The sequence below is a fragment of the Crotalus tigris genome, unplaced genomic scaffold, assembly GCF_016545835.1.
Source record: "Crotalus tigris isolate CLP2741 ecotype Arizona unplaced genomic scaffold, ASM1654583v1 scf7180000019298.7629538967:1458412, whole genome shotgun sequence".
Taxonomy (NCBI): Eukaryota; Metazoa; Chordata; class Lepidosauria; order Squamata; family Viperidae; genus Crotalus; species Crotalus tigris.
The window spans coordinates 923590-938198 of NW_024097474.1; the positions used below are offsets into that span (position 1 = coordinate 923590).

General features: G+C 41.1%; 1 protein-coding gene across 2 annotated transcripts; it reads right to left on the reverse strand.

Annotated features, from left to right (window-relative positions):
- Positions 1–962: 962 nt before the first annotated feature.
- Positions 963–13932, reverse strand: ZCCHC4 (zinc finger CCHC-type containing 4). 2 transcript variants are annotated; one of them, XM_039361496.1, is made up of 13 exons: positions 13776–13932; positions 12086–12204; positions 11385–11467; positions 10543–10818; positions 9544–9624; positions 9011–9083; positions 8028–8178; positions 6676–6776; positions 4827–4948; positions 3725–3800; positions 2988–3028; positions 1959–2103; positions 963–1093 (listed from the first exon to the last, which is right to left on the reverse strand). In XM_039361496.1, the coding sequence occupies exons 1-12, from the start codon at positions 13891–13893 to the stop codon at positions 1962–1964; spliced, it is 1383 nt and encodes a 460-aa protein (XP_039217430.1). In that variant the 5' UTR covers positions 13894–13932; the 3' UTR covers positions 963–1093; positions 1959–1961. The 2 variants fall into 2 exon arrangements, with proteins under 2 accessions (XP_039217430.1, XP_039217428.1); XM_039361494.1 differs by lacking the exon at positions 2988–3028 and adding an exon at positions 3080–3131.
- Positions 13933–14609: the final 677 nt, after the last annotated feature.

A 14609-nucleotide genomic window follows, 5' to 3' on the forward strand; every position in this document is an offset into this window, starting at 1 on the left:
TGTGAATGCTCCAACACTGGAAGTTTTTAAGAAGAGACTGGACAGCCATTTGAAGTGGTATAGGGTTTCCTGCCTGAGCAGGGGGTTGGACTTGATGACCTCCAAGGTCCCTTCCAACTCTATGATGATGATGATGATGGATCATCGCAGTCAGCCAGATGTTCAGACTGGACTTGGCCTTTTGTCTACCTATCGAGTCCTTACCCAGGACCTGGGATAGGCAGATGTGGATGTTTGATGGTATTACAGGTATCGTCGCAGGATGGAAGCAGTTCCTAATAAGGCCGCCTTTTGCAATTGACTAATAGCAAATTTGTCAATGCCAATGGTGTTCAAGTGGTGCTCCAGTTGTTTTGGGATTGCATCCAAGGCTCCTATTACTACTACTACTACTACTACTACTACTACTACTACTACTATTACTACTACTACTATTATTTAAGACAATCCATGGTTACAGTCTGAAAAGTCAAAATAGAACCCACGACAAGTCAATCAAAATTATATCTGCTAACCACCATTTACGTTGCTAAGTGGGACATTCGTTAAGTGAGTTTTGCCCCATTTTACGACTTTTCTGGCTACCTTTCTTCAATGAATCACTGCAGTTCCTAAAATGAGTAACACAGGTCTTAAAATCAATTCACTTTTCCCCAGAGACTTTGCGTGTCAGAAAGCCGCAAAAGAGAATCACGTGAGCCCAGGACGCGGCGGCCATCATAAATACGAGTCAGTTGCCAAGCGTCTGAATTTTGATCACGTGAGCATCGGAGGTGCTGCAACGGACGTAAGTATGAAAAACAGTCATAAATCTCTATTTTTAGTGCTGTTGTAAATCAGGGACTATTTGTATGAGCCCAAAGACATATTTGGCTGTTTCTAATAAACCTAATTGCCCCTTAATCCAATGACATTTTTTTTAATACCCAGATTAATAATGGGACAACAGTAAATAAAGGGAATGTTGTAAGCACTGAAATGTTGTTGTTTTTATTTTTTGTTTTTTCTTCTTCTCGCAGCTTTTTTCCAACACGTTGTTTTCGTAACAGCCTTCTTCAATTTCTTCTTTTTCTGTTTGGCCTTTTGGCTATCTCTGCAGAAGAAGTCAAGGGGGGGGGGGGACAACAACAATAATTGATGAAAGAAATGGGGGAAGCGGCATTAAATAAATTAAACGCGTGATGAAATTAGAAATCTGGAATTTGGAACTCTGTGGGCTTTCCAACGGGCAAAAATATCTACCCGAAACTCAACTCATCTGGTACCCAAAATGTTAAGCCATAATGTGGCTGTCCGGTTTGGGTTTACTGTGTGTTAACCCAGATATAGTGATTTACTGAATAGACCATGGTTATACAATGGAGGGTCACGGATAGAAGGGAATGTTTGAAGCCCTGGATTGGACTGTGGGGCCCTTGGTGCTGTCCGTGCTTGGCTGCTTTCTGTTGGATGTTTCATGGCCAAACTAGGTAACATCGCCAGCACATTGATGATGTTACCTAGTATGGTAATGAAACGTCTGCAAGAAAACAAGCTCAGAGAGCATCAAGGACCCCACAGTTCTTTACTTCCTCCTCCTCCTCCTCCTCCTCCTCCTCCTCCTCCTCCTCCTCCTCTCCACAAACCCCACCCCCTTCTAGCACTGATGATGTGACCTAGTTGGGTCACGAAATGTCTGCAAGAAAACAAGCAAGCTCAGAGAGCACCAAGGACCCCATAGTTCTCCTCCTCCTCCTCCTCTTCCTCCTCCTCTTCCTCCTTCTCCTCCTCCTTTCCACAAACCCCACACCCTGCTAGCACTGATGAGGTTACCTAGTTGGGTCATGAAACGTCTGCAAGAAAACAGCCAAGCTCAGAGAGCACCAAGGATCCAACAATGATGAGCCCAAAACCAGCCAATCTCATTTTTGCGAGATCAGCAGGCCAACAAATTCCTAGCCTTGCCCCCAAAACTTAACTGGTCAGCTCTGCAGATCTTCTGCCGCTTTGGACACGTGGTGCGTTTGTGATTGGCCTCTCCACAAACAAAGCACCCCGAACGGTCTTCTTTGCAAGGGTGAGTGGGAAGAGCACAGCGCTGGCAAGTGCCACAGTGAACCCAGGCTGCAAACACACAAAGGAACGATTCACGACAAGCAGCCTAAAACGTGTTTGAATTGTTTTGTCCTCAAAAAGCAAACCAGCATGCCGGCTGGGCAAATTTTGGGGAGCTGAAGTCCACAAGTCTTAAAATTGCAAGGTTGGTAAAACAAAACAAAAAAAAGGGAGGGGGCCTTAAGAGGGACTCTGTTGAACAATGTTTTTAAAGTTTTGCGAGAATCTGCAATAAAAGGCTTCAGGAAAAGGCCCAGAGCCAAAGATGAGAATCCTTATTGCTGTTCCCGGACTCTTTGGAAACCGTCACAAACCAGGATCAAAAGGAGGGAATGTTTCCTAAGATATCCATTGATCTCAGTTAAAGGATGGAAACTAACCAAGGAGAGAAGCAACCTAGAACTAAGGAGAAACTTCCTGACAGTTAGAATAATTAACCAGTGGAACTCCTTGCCTCCAGAAGCGGGGAATGCTCCAACACTGGAAGTTTTTAAGAAGAGACTGGACAGCCATTTGTCTGAAATGGTATAGGGTTTCCTGCCTGAGCAGGGGGTTGGACTAGATGACCTCCAAGTTCCCTTCTGTTATTATTTTCCTTCCTTCCTTCCTTCCTCCCTCCCTCCCTCCCTCCCTCCCTTCCTTCTCCAACACTGGAAGTTTTTAAGAAGAGAGTGGACAGCCATTTGTTTGAAATGATATAAGATTTCCTGCCTGAGCAGAGGGTTGGACTAGATGACCTCCAAGGTCCCTTCCAACTTTATTATTATTATTATTATTATTACTACTACTACTACTACTACTACTACTACTACTACTACTACTGTTATTAGGTGTCTGTTTTATGGCTAGGCTAAAGGTAGAGTCATCTTGCCCCAAAGCAAAACATTACAAACCTTTTAACAGCCGCTTGATCTGGCGTTCCCCTGATCCCAAACTGAAAAAAGATGTTGTTTAAAACAAACAAACAACAAACAACAAAACTTACAGGGCTTGACACATTTTTTACAGAGGTTACAGTGAGTCCAACGTCTGCCATCCTATTGCGGGGAAAGAAAGGGGGGGGGAAAAAGATTAACTTTGATCCGGATTAAAAGGGGGGGGGGAAGTATCACTTACAATCAAATTATTACACAACCGAGCTCAAAATGGCAGTTGCCAATCAAGACGCTTGTTGAGTGAGTTTTGCCTCCTTTTTACGACCTTTCTTGGTGCAGTTAAGTGAATCACTGCTAGTCGTTAAGTGAATCTTGACTTTCCTATCAACTTGGCTTTTCAGAAGGGATATGGCAACTGTCCTAAGTACATGCCAGTTGCTGAGCCTCTGAATTTGGATCACGTGACTGCGGAGAGGCTGCAGCGGTCGTTAAGTGTGAAAAACGATCCGGAGTCACTTTTTTCAGTGCCGTTGCCACTTCGAACAGTCACTAAATAACCTCTTGAGGACTAGTGGTGCAGTCCTGCTTTCCAAAGTCAAAGCTCCACTTCCATGACTGCGGATCCCAGGCTTACTTGCTAGATTGTTAGTCGACTATTTCATTGTTTCGTTCCCTTTTTTTAACACACAGCCTAGGTTTCGTATTTTAGATTTGAAAAATGTTTAATGTTTAATAAAAATATAGGACCTACTCACTTTGGAAGGGCAGGAACTGCAGATGTCGCAGTGCTGGTTCTGGGCACTGACGTATCGCTGACAGATGGGGCAAAACCTTGACCGAGAGAAAACAAGGAGGTTTTGCAAAAAACAAAACAAAAAAAGATGCGGCTAGTCCTGAGACAGAGGCTTGCTAAGCCACATCAGTGGGCTTTGTGGGTAATGGGTTTTCTTTTTTTTTAAATAACTCGTTCTATCCAGAAGTTATTCTAACATTGAACATTTTTAATTTAATTTTAATTTAATTTTTAAAAAGGGACTGGGCAACCATTTGTTTGAAATGAGCAGGGGGTTGGACTAGAAGACCTCCAAGGTCCCTTCCAACTGTTCTATTCTATTCTATTCTATTCTATTCTATTCTATTCTATTCTATTCTATTCTATTCTATTCTATTCTATTCTGTGACTGTTCTTTCTGTTCTATTCTTATTCCATTCCACATTCTATTCTATCCTATCCTATCCTATTCTCTGCTCTACTCTATTCTATTTCCTATTCTATTCTATTCTCTATTCTATTCTATTTTCTATTCTATTCTCTATTCTATTCTCTATTCTATTCTCTGCTCTGCTCTATTCTATTCTATTTTCTACTCTATTCTATTCTCTACTCTATTCTTTTCTATTTTCTATTCTCTACTCTATTCTATATTCTATTCTATTCTCTATTCTATTTTCTATTCTATTCTCTATTCTACTCTATTCTATTCTCTATTTTATTCTGTTCTCTGTTCTATTCTATTCTACTCTGTTCTTCTATTCTACTCTACTCTACTCTGTTCTTCTATTCTATTCTATTCTATTCTATTCTATTCTATTCTATTCTACTGTTCTCTATTCTATTCTATTCTATTCTATTCTATTCTATTCTATTCTATTCTATTCTATTCTATTCTACTCTAGTTTTCTATTCTATTCTATCCTATCCTATCCTATTCCATTTTCTATCCTATCCTATCATTCCTTCCCATTCCATTCCATATATCCTATCCTATTCTATTATTATTTTCTATATTTTCTACTCTATTCCATTCTCTATTCTATTTCTCTATTCCATTCCATTCTGTTCAACACAACGTTTACCTGTATCCTTCTTCTGCTGGAAGAACTATGGAACTTGGTGAAATGTTAGTAAAAATACGAACTGGGGATTGTTTGCGGCCTCTTTTCCCATGCTTATATAGCGCATGATTGTCATAATCAACCTAAAAAATAAAAGCGGGGACAGTTAATGAAAAGTAGGCTGTTAAATCTTCCAGGATACAGGAAGAAAGCTTTAGGTTAATTGTCTCTGCTATTTTCCACCCTCACTTCGTGAAAGAACAGAAGCGCCATGATCAACCAAGCTTCAGATCTTAACTGATCCAGTCTTTTTATGTAATCCATTGCCATTTAACTGCATGAAAGTAAGAGGACAGGCAGAGACGAGATGGAGTCAAGAGAGGAATCAGCCTGGAATCGTTACGTTCCCACAAGTGACCTAAGCCCAGCCCCTCTTGAATTCCATTGACTCTTATCTAGTGCTAACTAGAGACTGGACAGCCACTTGTCTGAAATGGTCTAGGGTCTCCTGCTTGAGTAAGGGGTTGGACTAGAATACCTCCAAGGTCCCTTCCAGCTCTATTCTGATTGATTGATTGATTGATTGATTGATTGATTGATTGAAATGGTCTAGGGTCTTCTTTCTTTATTTTTTTATAAAAAAAATTATTAATTTTTTTTTCATCAACATATGTTAATTTTTCCAATCAACAAGTTGTCTGGAGTTTGCTATGCTAATACATGTTCAATTCCTAATCCTTCATTCTCTTCTCTAACCAAGAATAAAATAAATTCCAAATTTGATAGTCGTCTGTATCTTCTTTATCTTTCAACCTCATAGTTAATCTGTCCATCTCTGCACATTCCAGTATTTTCCTGATTATTTCTTCCTCTGATGGCAGTCCTTCATTCTTCCAGTATTGTGCAAAAATTATTCTCACTGCTGTAGTGATGTGTAACATTAAATATAGTTTCTGCTTATTAGTCTTTTCAGGCATAACGCCTAGTAAAAAAAGTTCAGGTTTAAAATCCACTTGTTCGCCCAATATTTTTTCTAACCACCTATGAAATGGTAGGGTCTTCTGCTTCAGCAGGAGATTGGACTGGATGACCTCCAAGGTCCCTTCCAGCTCTATTCTGATTCACTGATCGATTGATTGCTTGAAATGGTCTAGGTCTCCCGCCTGAGCAGGGGGTTGGACTAGATGACCTCCAAGTTCCCTTCCAGCTCTATTCTGATTCACTGATTGATTGAGCGATTATGATTTGATTATGACACCATTGACCCTCCCCTCTCGTGCTCAGCCTGGTCAACTCCTACAGACGATGGATGCCATGTTGGGAATTTGAAGGACAAGGTTGGGGAGACATCATCCCAAAGGGGAACCTGGGTGGATTGCATGGCCAGGTAGCACAATAGCTTCATAGTTTTGTTTTGGGAATAAATAAATGTACTTTAGAAGAGAGCCACCGCTACCTTCGCTCCTATACTGAGGAGTGCTTTTATAGGGATTGGGATCAATTCTCTTACTGGGTCAGTCCAAGATATTGGACTGAGAGTATATTCAGTCCCTCACTTACTCAGATGAGCATGTTTTCATGCATAAGAGGACTGGACAGATGTTAGGATTTGAAAAAAAAATGCCCTGTGGTGTGCACACCACAACTTATCAGGAATGTTTTAAAGCAGCTGCATCCTTCCCTTGCCTCACTGCAAATTCTCTCTGGAGAAATGATTATAATTTTATTAGAAAAAGAAAAAGGACGGATTCAATCAAGGGTTCAGCATAAACCAAAGGAAAGCAAATTTATACTCGGAAACTGACAGATTCCAGAAGTCATAAAGAAATTGGCACTCAAAAGGTTTCTATGAAGGACTCTTTGTCCTTACCTGATAATCCAACATGGTGAAACTTGGAAAAAATTCAAGAATGCGGGACTCAAAAAAATACGGAAATATCCAAAGGATAGGTAACTCTTGGCTGGCAAAACCTAATGAGCAGAATATTCACAGTATTTTTTAAAACACAGATACAAATAAATGAAAATAGATATAAAATCGATACACACATGATATAAAAATAGATATAAATACATTTATATAAATATAATTCTGCAAGGAACAACACAGCAAACACATTTATTGCCTTTGCAAACAGTTTAGGGCGAAAAGGATCTATTTTGCAAATGAAACTTTGCAGCCCGCTCCCAACTGTGGCATGATAGTTGAAAAACTTTAAATAAGTTCTCAGTGGAAGATAGCCGTTAACGCTGTGATCCTTTCCTAGATCATGTCAAAATCCAAGCTTGTCACCTAGACTAGACTAGAGTGGAGGAATGAGGAATGGAATGGAATGGAATGGAATGGAATGGAATAGAATAGAATAGAATAGAATAGAATAGGAATAGGAATAGAATAGAATAGAATTAAGGAATAGAATAGAATAGAATAGAACAGAACAGAATAGAACAAAGGAATGGAATGGAATGGAATGGAATAGAATAGAATAGAATAGAATAGGAATAAGAATAGAATAGAATAGAATTAAGGAATAGAACAGAATAGAACAGAACAGAATAGAATAGAATAGAACAGAGGAATGGAATGGAATGGAATAGAACGGAACAGAATAGAATTGAATAGAATAAGAAGAAATAGAATAGAATAAGAGATAATAGAATAACAGAATGGAATGGAGTGGAGTGGAGTAGGGTAGAGTAAGAAGAGATAGAATAAGAGATAATAGAATAGAACAGAACAGAATTGAATAAGTTTAAAATACGAAGGGATAGAATAAAGAGAGATAGCATAGAGCGGAATAGTAGAATAGAATAGAATAGAATAGAATAGAATAGAATAATAATAGAATAGAATAATAGAATAGAATAGAATAGAATAGAATAGAATGGAATAGAATAGAATAAGAATAGAATAGAATAGAATAGAATAGAATAGAATAGAATAGAATAGAATAATAGAATAGAATAGAATAGAATAGAATAGAATAGAATAAAAAAAAATAACAGAGTTGGAAGGGATTTTGGAGGTCATCTAGTCCATGTGTGCCTGGCTGAGGAATTCTGGGAGTTGAAGTCCACAAGTCATCAAAGGGCCAAGTTTGAAGACCCCTGCTCTATAGCATCGTCCTGAGAAGCTGAAATAGTTTATGTCCAGGATGTGAGGGGTCTGTAGATGTTTTCACAGCCCTCTTTCTGGCTCATAAGTATCTCGGCAATAATTACCTGCAGCTCCTACTGAACTCCACATGGCCATCAGTTTTTGGAAACTAGAAGCCAACGCCTCCACCAAGCCCCCAAAGGGGGGATCGGCCACCAGGACCACGTGCCTCCCTTGGTCTTCCTGCAGGAATTCCTCACATACACGGGAAGCAGCCTGCAAGACAGCCGAGAGAAGACTGGTATTCCTGGAGATCTTGTCTTTTGCAAATTTTACTCTTTTAAAGGTATCTATTATATTCAGAATAGAACTGGAAGGGGCCTTGGAGGTCTTCTAGTCCAGCCCCCTGCTCAAGCAGGAGACCCCATACCATTTTGGACAAATGGCTGTCCAGTTTTTTCTTTAAAACCTCCAGTTATGAAGCACCCAGCAAAGCTGTTCCACTGGTTAATTGTCCTCACTGTTAGGAAGTTTCTCCTTAATTCCAGGTTGCTTCTCTCCTTGGTTAGTTTCTCCATCCGTTGTTTTTTTGCCTTGCCTTCAGGTGCTTTGCAAAACAACTTGATCCCCCCTCTTCTTTGTGGCAGCCCCTGAAATACTGGAAGACTGCTATCATGTACCCCCCCCCCCCAGTCCTTCTTTTCTCTAGACTGGCCATATCCAATTCCTGCAGCCGTTCTTCACATGTTTGAGTCTGCAGGCCCTTAATCATCCTAGTTGCTCTTCTCTGCACTTTTTACAAAGTCTCCACCTCTTTTTTTGTAATTTGTGGTAACCAAAACTGGAAGCTGGTACTCCAGGGGTGGCCTTACTAAGGCTTTCTAAAGCGGTCCTAAGACTTCACCTGATTTTGATTCCGTGCCCCTGTTTACGCAACCCAGGATTGTTAGCTTTACTACACTGGATTAGCCGATGTCTTTGGGGCAATCGTATAAATGATAAGCAGTGTCGTATAAAGGGATTGTCTGTCCCTCCCTGAAAAACCCACTCCCATTCCACTAGCTTGGCAACTAGGATAAAATGTGCATAGGACATGAGTGGCGCTTACCTCTCCAGCAAAGAAATAATGGTTAAACATGTTATAGTGGCAAAAGTCCTCCTGGGGATAGAACTGAGAGTACCTGTAAAGAAATTGTTTCTTATTAGGTTTACACATGAGATAACAGCAGTCAAAGTATAGATGGACAATCAATTGACTCAGCAGAAAGAAATCTTAGTTCCCTTTCTCCCTTGACAGTCAGCTATTCAAAGTCCATCCATCTGACTTTCTCTTCCTTTATTATCTTTTTTACTTCCCTCCTTCCTTCCTTATATTCCTTCCTTCCCTCCCCAATTTCCTTCCTCCCTATCTTCCTTCCTTCCTTCTTTCCTTCCTTCCTTCCTTCCTCCCTATCTTTCCTTCCTTCCTATTCCTCCTCCCTTCTTTTCCCACCCTTCTTTCTTTTTCTCTTCCTTTCTCTCTGTGATTGTAGGCTGAGAACTATCTGCGTAGGGATGACACAATGGAGAGGCATGGAAATAAAGCAACTGTTGAAAAGAGAAAGAACGGAGGAGAGTGTTATCCTTTAATAAAAACCCTACCTGAAATCAATATCAAGCAAAAGACTCTTCATTGCAATCTTCCCTTTGGGTGACGCTTCCAATTTGATCAGTTCGTGAAGCCTGGAAAATTATAGCTAATTAGAATAGAATAGAATAGAATAGAATAGAATAGAATAGAATAGAACAGAATAGAATAAATATTGGAGGATAGAATAGAATAGAATAGAATAGAATAGAATAGAATAGAATAGAATAAATATTGGAGGATAGAATAGAATAGAATAGAATAGAATAGAATAGAATAGAATAGAATAGAATAGAATAGAATAGAAATAGGAATAAAATAGGAATAATAGAATAGGAATAGGAATAGGAATAGGAATAAGAATAGAATAGAATAGAATAGAATAGAATAGAATAGAATAGAATAGAATAGAATAGAATAGAATAGAATAGAATAGAAATAGGAATGAAATAGGAATAATAGAATAGGAATAGGAATAGGAATAAGAATAGAATAGAATAGAATAGAATAGAATAGAATAGAATAGAATAGAATAGAATAGAATAGAATGGAAATAGGAACGAAATAGAAATAGGAATAATAGAATAGGAATAGGAATAGAAATAGAATTATGAAGAATGGAATGGAATGGAATGGAATAGAATGGAATGGAATGGAATAGAATGGAATGGAATGGAATAAGGTAATGGAACCCAGAATTATTGAGGAATTTCGTGACAGTGAGAGAACAATTTTTGTTGAGAGAAAAATTAACCAGTGGAACAGCTTGCTTCTAGAAGTTGTAGGTGCTCCAACACTGGAGCTTTTTAAAAAAGAGATTGGACAATCATTTATCTGGAATAGTACAATAGTACAAGGTCTCCTGCTTGAGCAGGGGGCTGGACTAGAAGACCTCCAAGGTCCCTTCCAACTCTTTGTTATTCTGTAACTTTGGCCTCATGTTTATTCAAGGCCAAAGGCCAAAGGCCATCCCTTGGTTAAGGCCAACTGTGTTGAGGGCACTAAGGGCTCACCTTGGCGTGCCCACACACAGCACCCTTTGGAAACCTTGCGCGACGAGAAGATCCAAGAGGAAGCGGCAACTCCTGTCGGTGAAGAGATACTGGGCGTTCATCTTCTTGTTCTCCAGAGCAGCGAGGAGTTGGCTAGGTCTTCCTAGCTGGGCAGCCGAGATACCAGTGAGTACTGGATGGCCAGTGTGTCTTTCCCATTCCGATGGCAACAGGAGCTGTTGACACTCCTGGCAAAACTTCCTTTTCGGTGGAGGTAGGGCGATGAATTCCTTGTACCTAACAGCAGAAAAGTCACTGGTGTAAGGGCATTGCCTCAAAATTCCCGCCCTTTAATTGAAGCGCCCGCCCACTCAGATTTCAAATTTGGGGGGGCAACGGTTTGTCTTCCGTTTATGGAGTAGCCCTTCCCTTTGTCCTCCCCAAAATATTTGCTTCCAATAGGAGAGAGGATCTGTAGCTCAGCGTTCAATTATGGAGTTTTTGAAGCTCTTTAAGCTCGATTGTTTTCTTACAGACATTTCACTACCCTACTAGGTACCATCATCAGGGTGAGTGAGTGTGGGGTTTGTCGTCTGTTTAGATGCAGTAGCTACTCACTCATGATGTTGAGGAATGAACTTTTCTGCAAGCAGATAATCCACCTTGGAGAGCACCAAGGATTCAACCCCACAGATTGAATTCAGGTTTCATTATTCCACCATTTACAACACAGAGGTGATCAAATTTCCTTTTAATTCTTAATTTTTTAAGGAATGATCCAGTGCCATTTACTACAGGAAGTTGAGTATCTATTTTAGGTAACCAATGAAAACAAAGTCAGCCTTTCAACTCAGACAATTTACCTTTTTACATTGTCCGAATGTGTTTTAGACGGCCGGTGACTCCGATTGTATTTTTCCCGGGCTGAAAGACGGGCTTCTGATATCTAAGGAAGATGTAGAGGGAAAAAAAAAAGAAAGAAAGAATGAGAAAGAATTACTACGAATAGTCCTCACCTTACAATGGTTCATTTAGTGACCGCTCCAAGTTACAACCGCACTGAAAAAAATAACCTGCGATTTTTCACGCTTACAACCGTCGTACCCTCCCCTTGGTCACGTGATCAAAATTCAACACCCTTGGCAACTGACTCATATTTGCAACGGTTGCAACATCCCCAGGGGTCACGTGATCCCCTTCTGCGACCGTGTTTCTAACTTAATAACTGCGAGGATTCACTTAAGAACAGTGGCAACGGAGGTCGTAAAAATAAAACTTTTGTTTTATTTTTAAGCAATTTATGCCCACTTTAGACTTTTGCTTTCCTTCTCCTACGTTCTGTTTTCTCTCTTCTACCAGAATCACCAGAAATTTATGGCTTTATATATATATATTTTTAAAAAGATCCCATTACCATCCAAGTTTTTTGAAATCTGCAAATTTCAAACACAGCCATTTAGGTGTAGGAATAATTCCTCCCCTGCAAGACACGTCCTTAAGGAGAACACAACCATCCCTTGAGAAGGAAAGGCAGAGTAATGCTGTTGTGATGTCTCTCACTTACCTTTTCATCCTCCCACTGGAAAAAATTGCAGTTTTTTCTCTCTCGGCACGCAGAACAAGCGTAAAATCTTCTTGCCTTTGCTTTTCCTGGGAGAACTCTCGTAAACAAAACTGTGGGACCTAAAAAATAACCGGAAATGAGGAAGTGGAAACCATAAAATTATTGCAATTTGTTGGATGCGTAATTTATTTACTCCGCTCAGATATTTGGAATAATTCCTAATAACGTCATTTCCAAAGGAATAAGAAATAAGGGGCCTTTAAATTAGCTCCCGTTTCGGTTGGTGCTTCGGAAAGGCATTTGAGGACACACAGAACCACCAGGGTACATGGAGTCCTCGTCTTACGACCGTTCGCTTTGTTCAAAGTTAGTTACAACGGCACTGAAGAAAGTGTGACTTACAATCGTTTTTCACCCCACTGTAGCCTCCTTGTGGTCATGTGATCAAAATTGGGGTACAGGTGGTCCTCGACTTATAACAGTTCATTTAGTGACCGCAATGGAGCCCATTGTTTTGCTGGCTAAGTGAGACATTTGTTAAGTGAGTTTGTCCCCATTTTACAACCTTCCTTGTTGTTAAGTGAATCGCTGCAGGTGTTAAATGAGTAACACGGCTGAGAAGTGAATCTGGTTTCTCCCCATTGGCTTTGTTTGCCAGGTCGCAAAAGGGGATCACATGATCCCGGGACACCGCAACCGTCGTAAATGCGAGTCAGTTGCCAAGTGTCTGTAAATATAAATCACATGACCACAGGGAACACTGCAACGGTCCGTGTGAAAAAAGGGTCTCAAATCCCTCTTTTTCAGTGGCATTGTCCCTTCGAGCTGTCACTAAATGAGCTGTTGTTAAATGGAGCGCTGCCTGCAGACAATTAGAGAAAACTTATGCAATTGCAGTTGCTCTGGAAGGGCTTCCCTGAGCAGTGAGTTTTTAAATAAGGCATCAGACAAAAAGAAATCTGGGTGAGCAAGCAAAGGAAAAAACACACGTATATACACACAAACACACACACACATAGGATGCAAACTGGCCATCAAATAAAAGGAAATGTGGGGTGAGCAAGCAAAGCAACACACACACACACACAAATACGCAAACATACATACAGAGTGCAAACTGTCCATCAGATAAAAGGAAATGTGGGTGAGCAAGCAAAGCAACACACACACAAAAACACACAGTGTGCAAACTGTCCATCAAATAAAATGAAATGTGGGGTGAGCAAGCAAAGGAACAAACACACACACACACACACACAGGGTGCAAACTGTCCATCAAATTAAAGGAAATATGGGGTGAGCAAGGAAAGGAACACACAGAGACACAGACCCACACACAGACCCACAAACAAAAACAAAAAAAACCGATGCAAAGTATCCATCAAATAAAAGGAAATATGGGGTAAGCAAGCAAAAGCACACACACACACACACACACACACACAATCAAAAACAAACACAGGGTGCAAACTGTCCATCAAATAAAAAAAAAATGGGTGAGCAAGCAAAGCAACACACAACCACACACACAGACACACACACAAACTGTCCATCTTTAAGCAACCGAGGCTCCATCCCAAGCTCTCTCTTGCCTACCTCGCAGGGTTGTTGTGCAAGGGGAGAAGGGGACGGAAAGGCAACCGACCCATCCGATCCCGCCCGGGCTCGACCCTCCCAGCTCTAAGCTCACCGTGCGGGCACTCGGGCGCCGGAGTTGCGGGGGAATCGCGTCCAACCAGCGCCGTCACGCCGGCCGGCTCCGAGGCGGCCTCCATGCCGACGAAGCGCCCTTCCTCCAGGCCTCGCATAGGAAGCGCTCTTGCCTTTTCCTATCTCTAGGAAAGCCGCCCGCAGGGCTTTCGCGAACGCCTCGCCCCGCCCCTTCCGGTTTCCCCTTTGGAATCCCTAGACTTTTAAAGGGCAGAAGCCTTCGGCGAAATTGCAGGCGCTGAAAGGCGAGGCCGCGCGACCTGATTTTGAATGGGGAAAAAAGACGCGGTTCCTTTTTCAATTTCTTTGAATATCTTGCGGGTCTTGAAGGAGATGGCAGGGGCTGTTTTTTATAGGCTTGTGAGATCAGTTAAGGCTGTGTTTCTCCACCTTAGGAACTTTTTAAGACAGGGGTTCTCAACCTTGGCAACTTTAAGACTTGTGGACTTCAGCTCCCAGAATTCCCCCTGCCAGGTAGACCTCTTCAAAGTGGCTAAGATGGAGAAAGACTGAGTTAAAAGATGGATTTGCTCTTTGGTCGTGAAAACAGGGCCACGTCCGTCTTTTTCCCACTTGGCAGCTTTTGAGATGGCTGGACTTCAACTCCCAGAATCTCCTAACTAGCCAGCCAGGCCATCCCGGCTAGGGAATTCTGGGAGTCTTCAAGCGGCCAAGCTGGGGAAAAAAAAAAACACCGAGCTGCAGAAAAGGTGACTTCAGCCAGGACAAGAAGTGGGCTGCCGGTCACATTAATCCTCAAATCTATTCTGGTTTATCCGTGAATTAATGGGGGCATCTTGTAAAGAGAGAACTT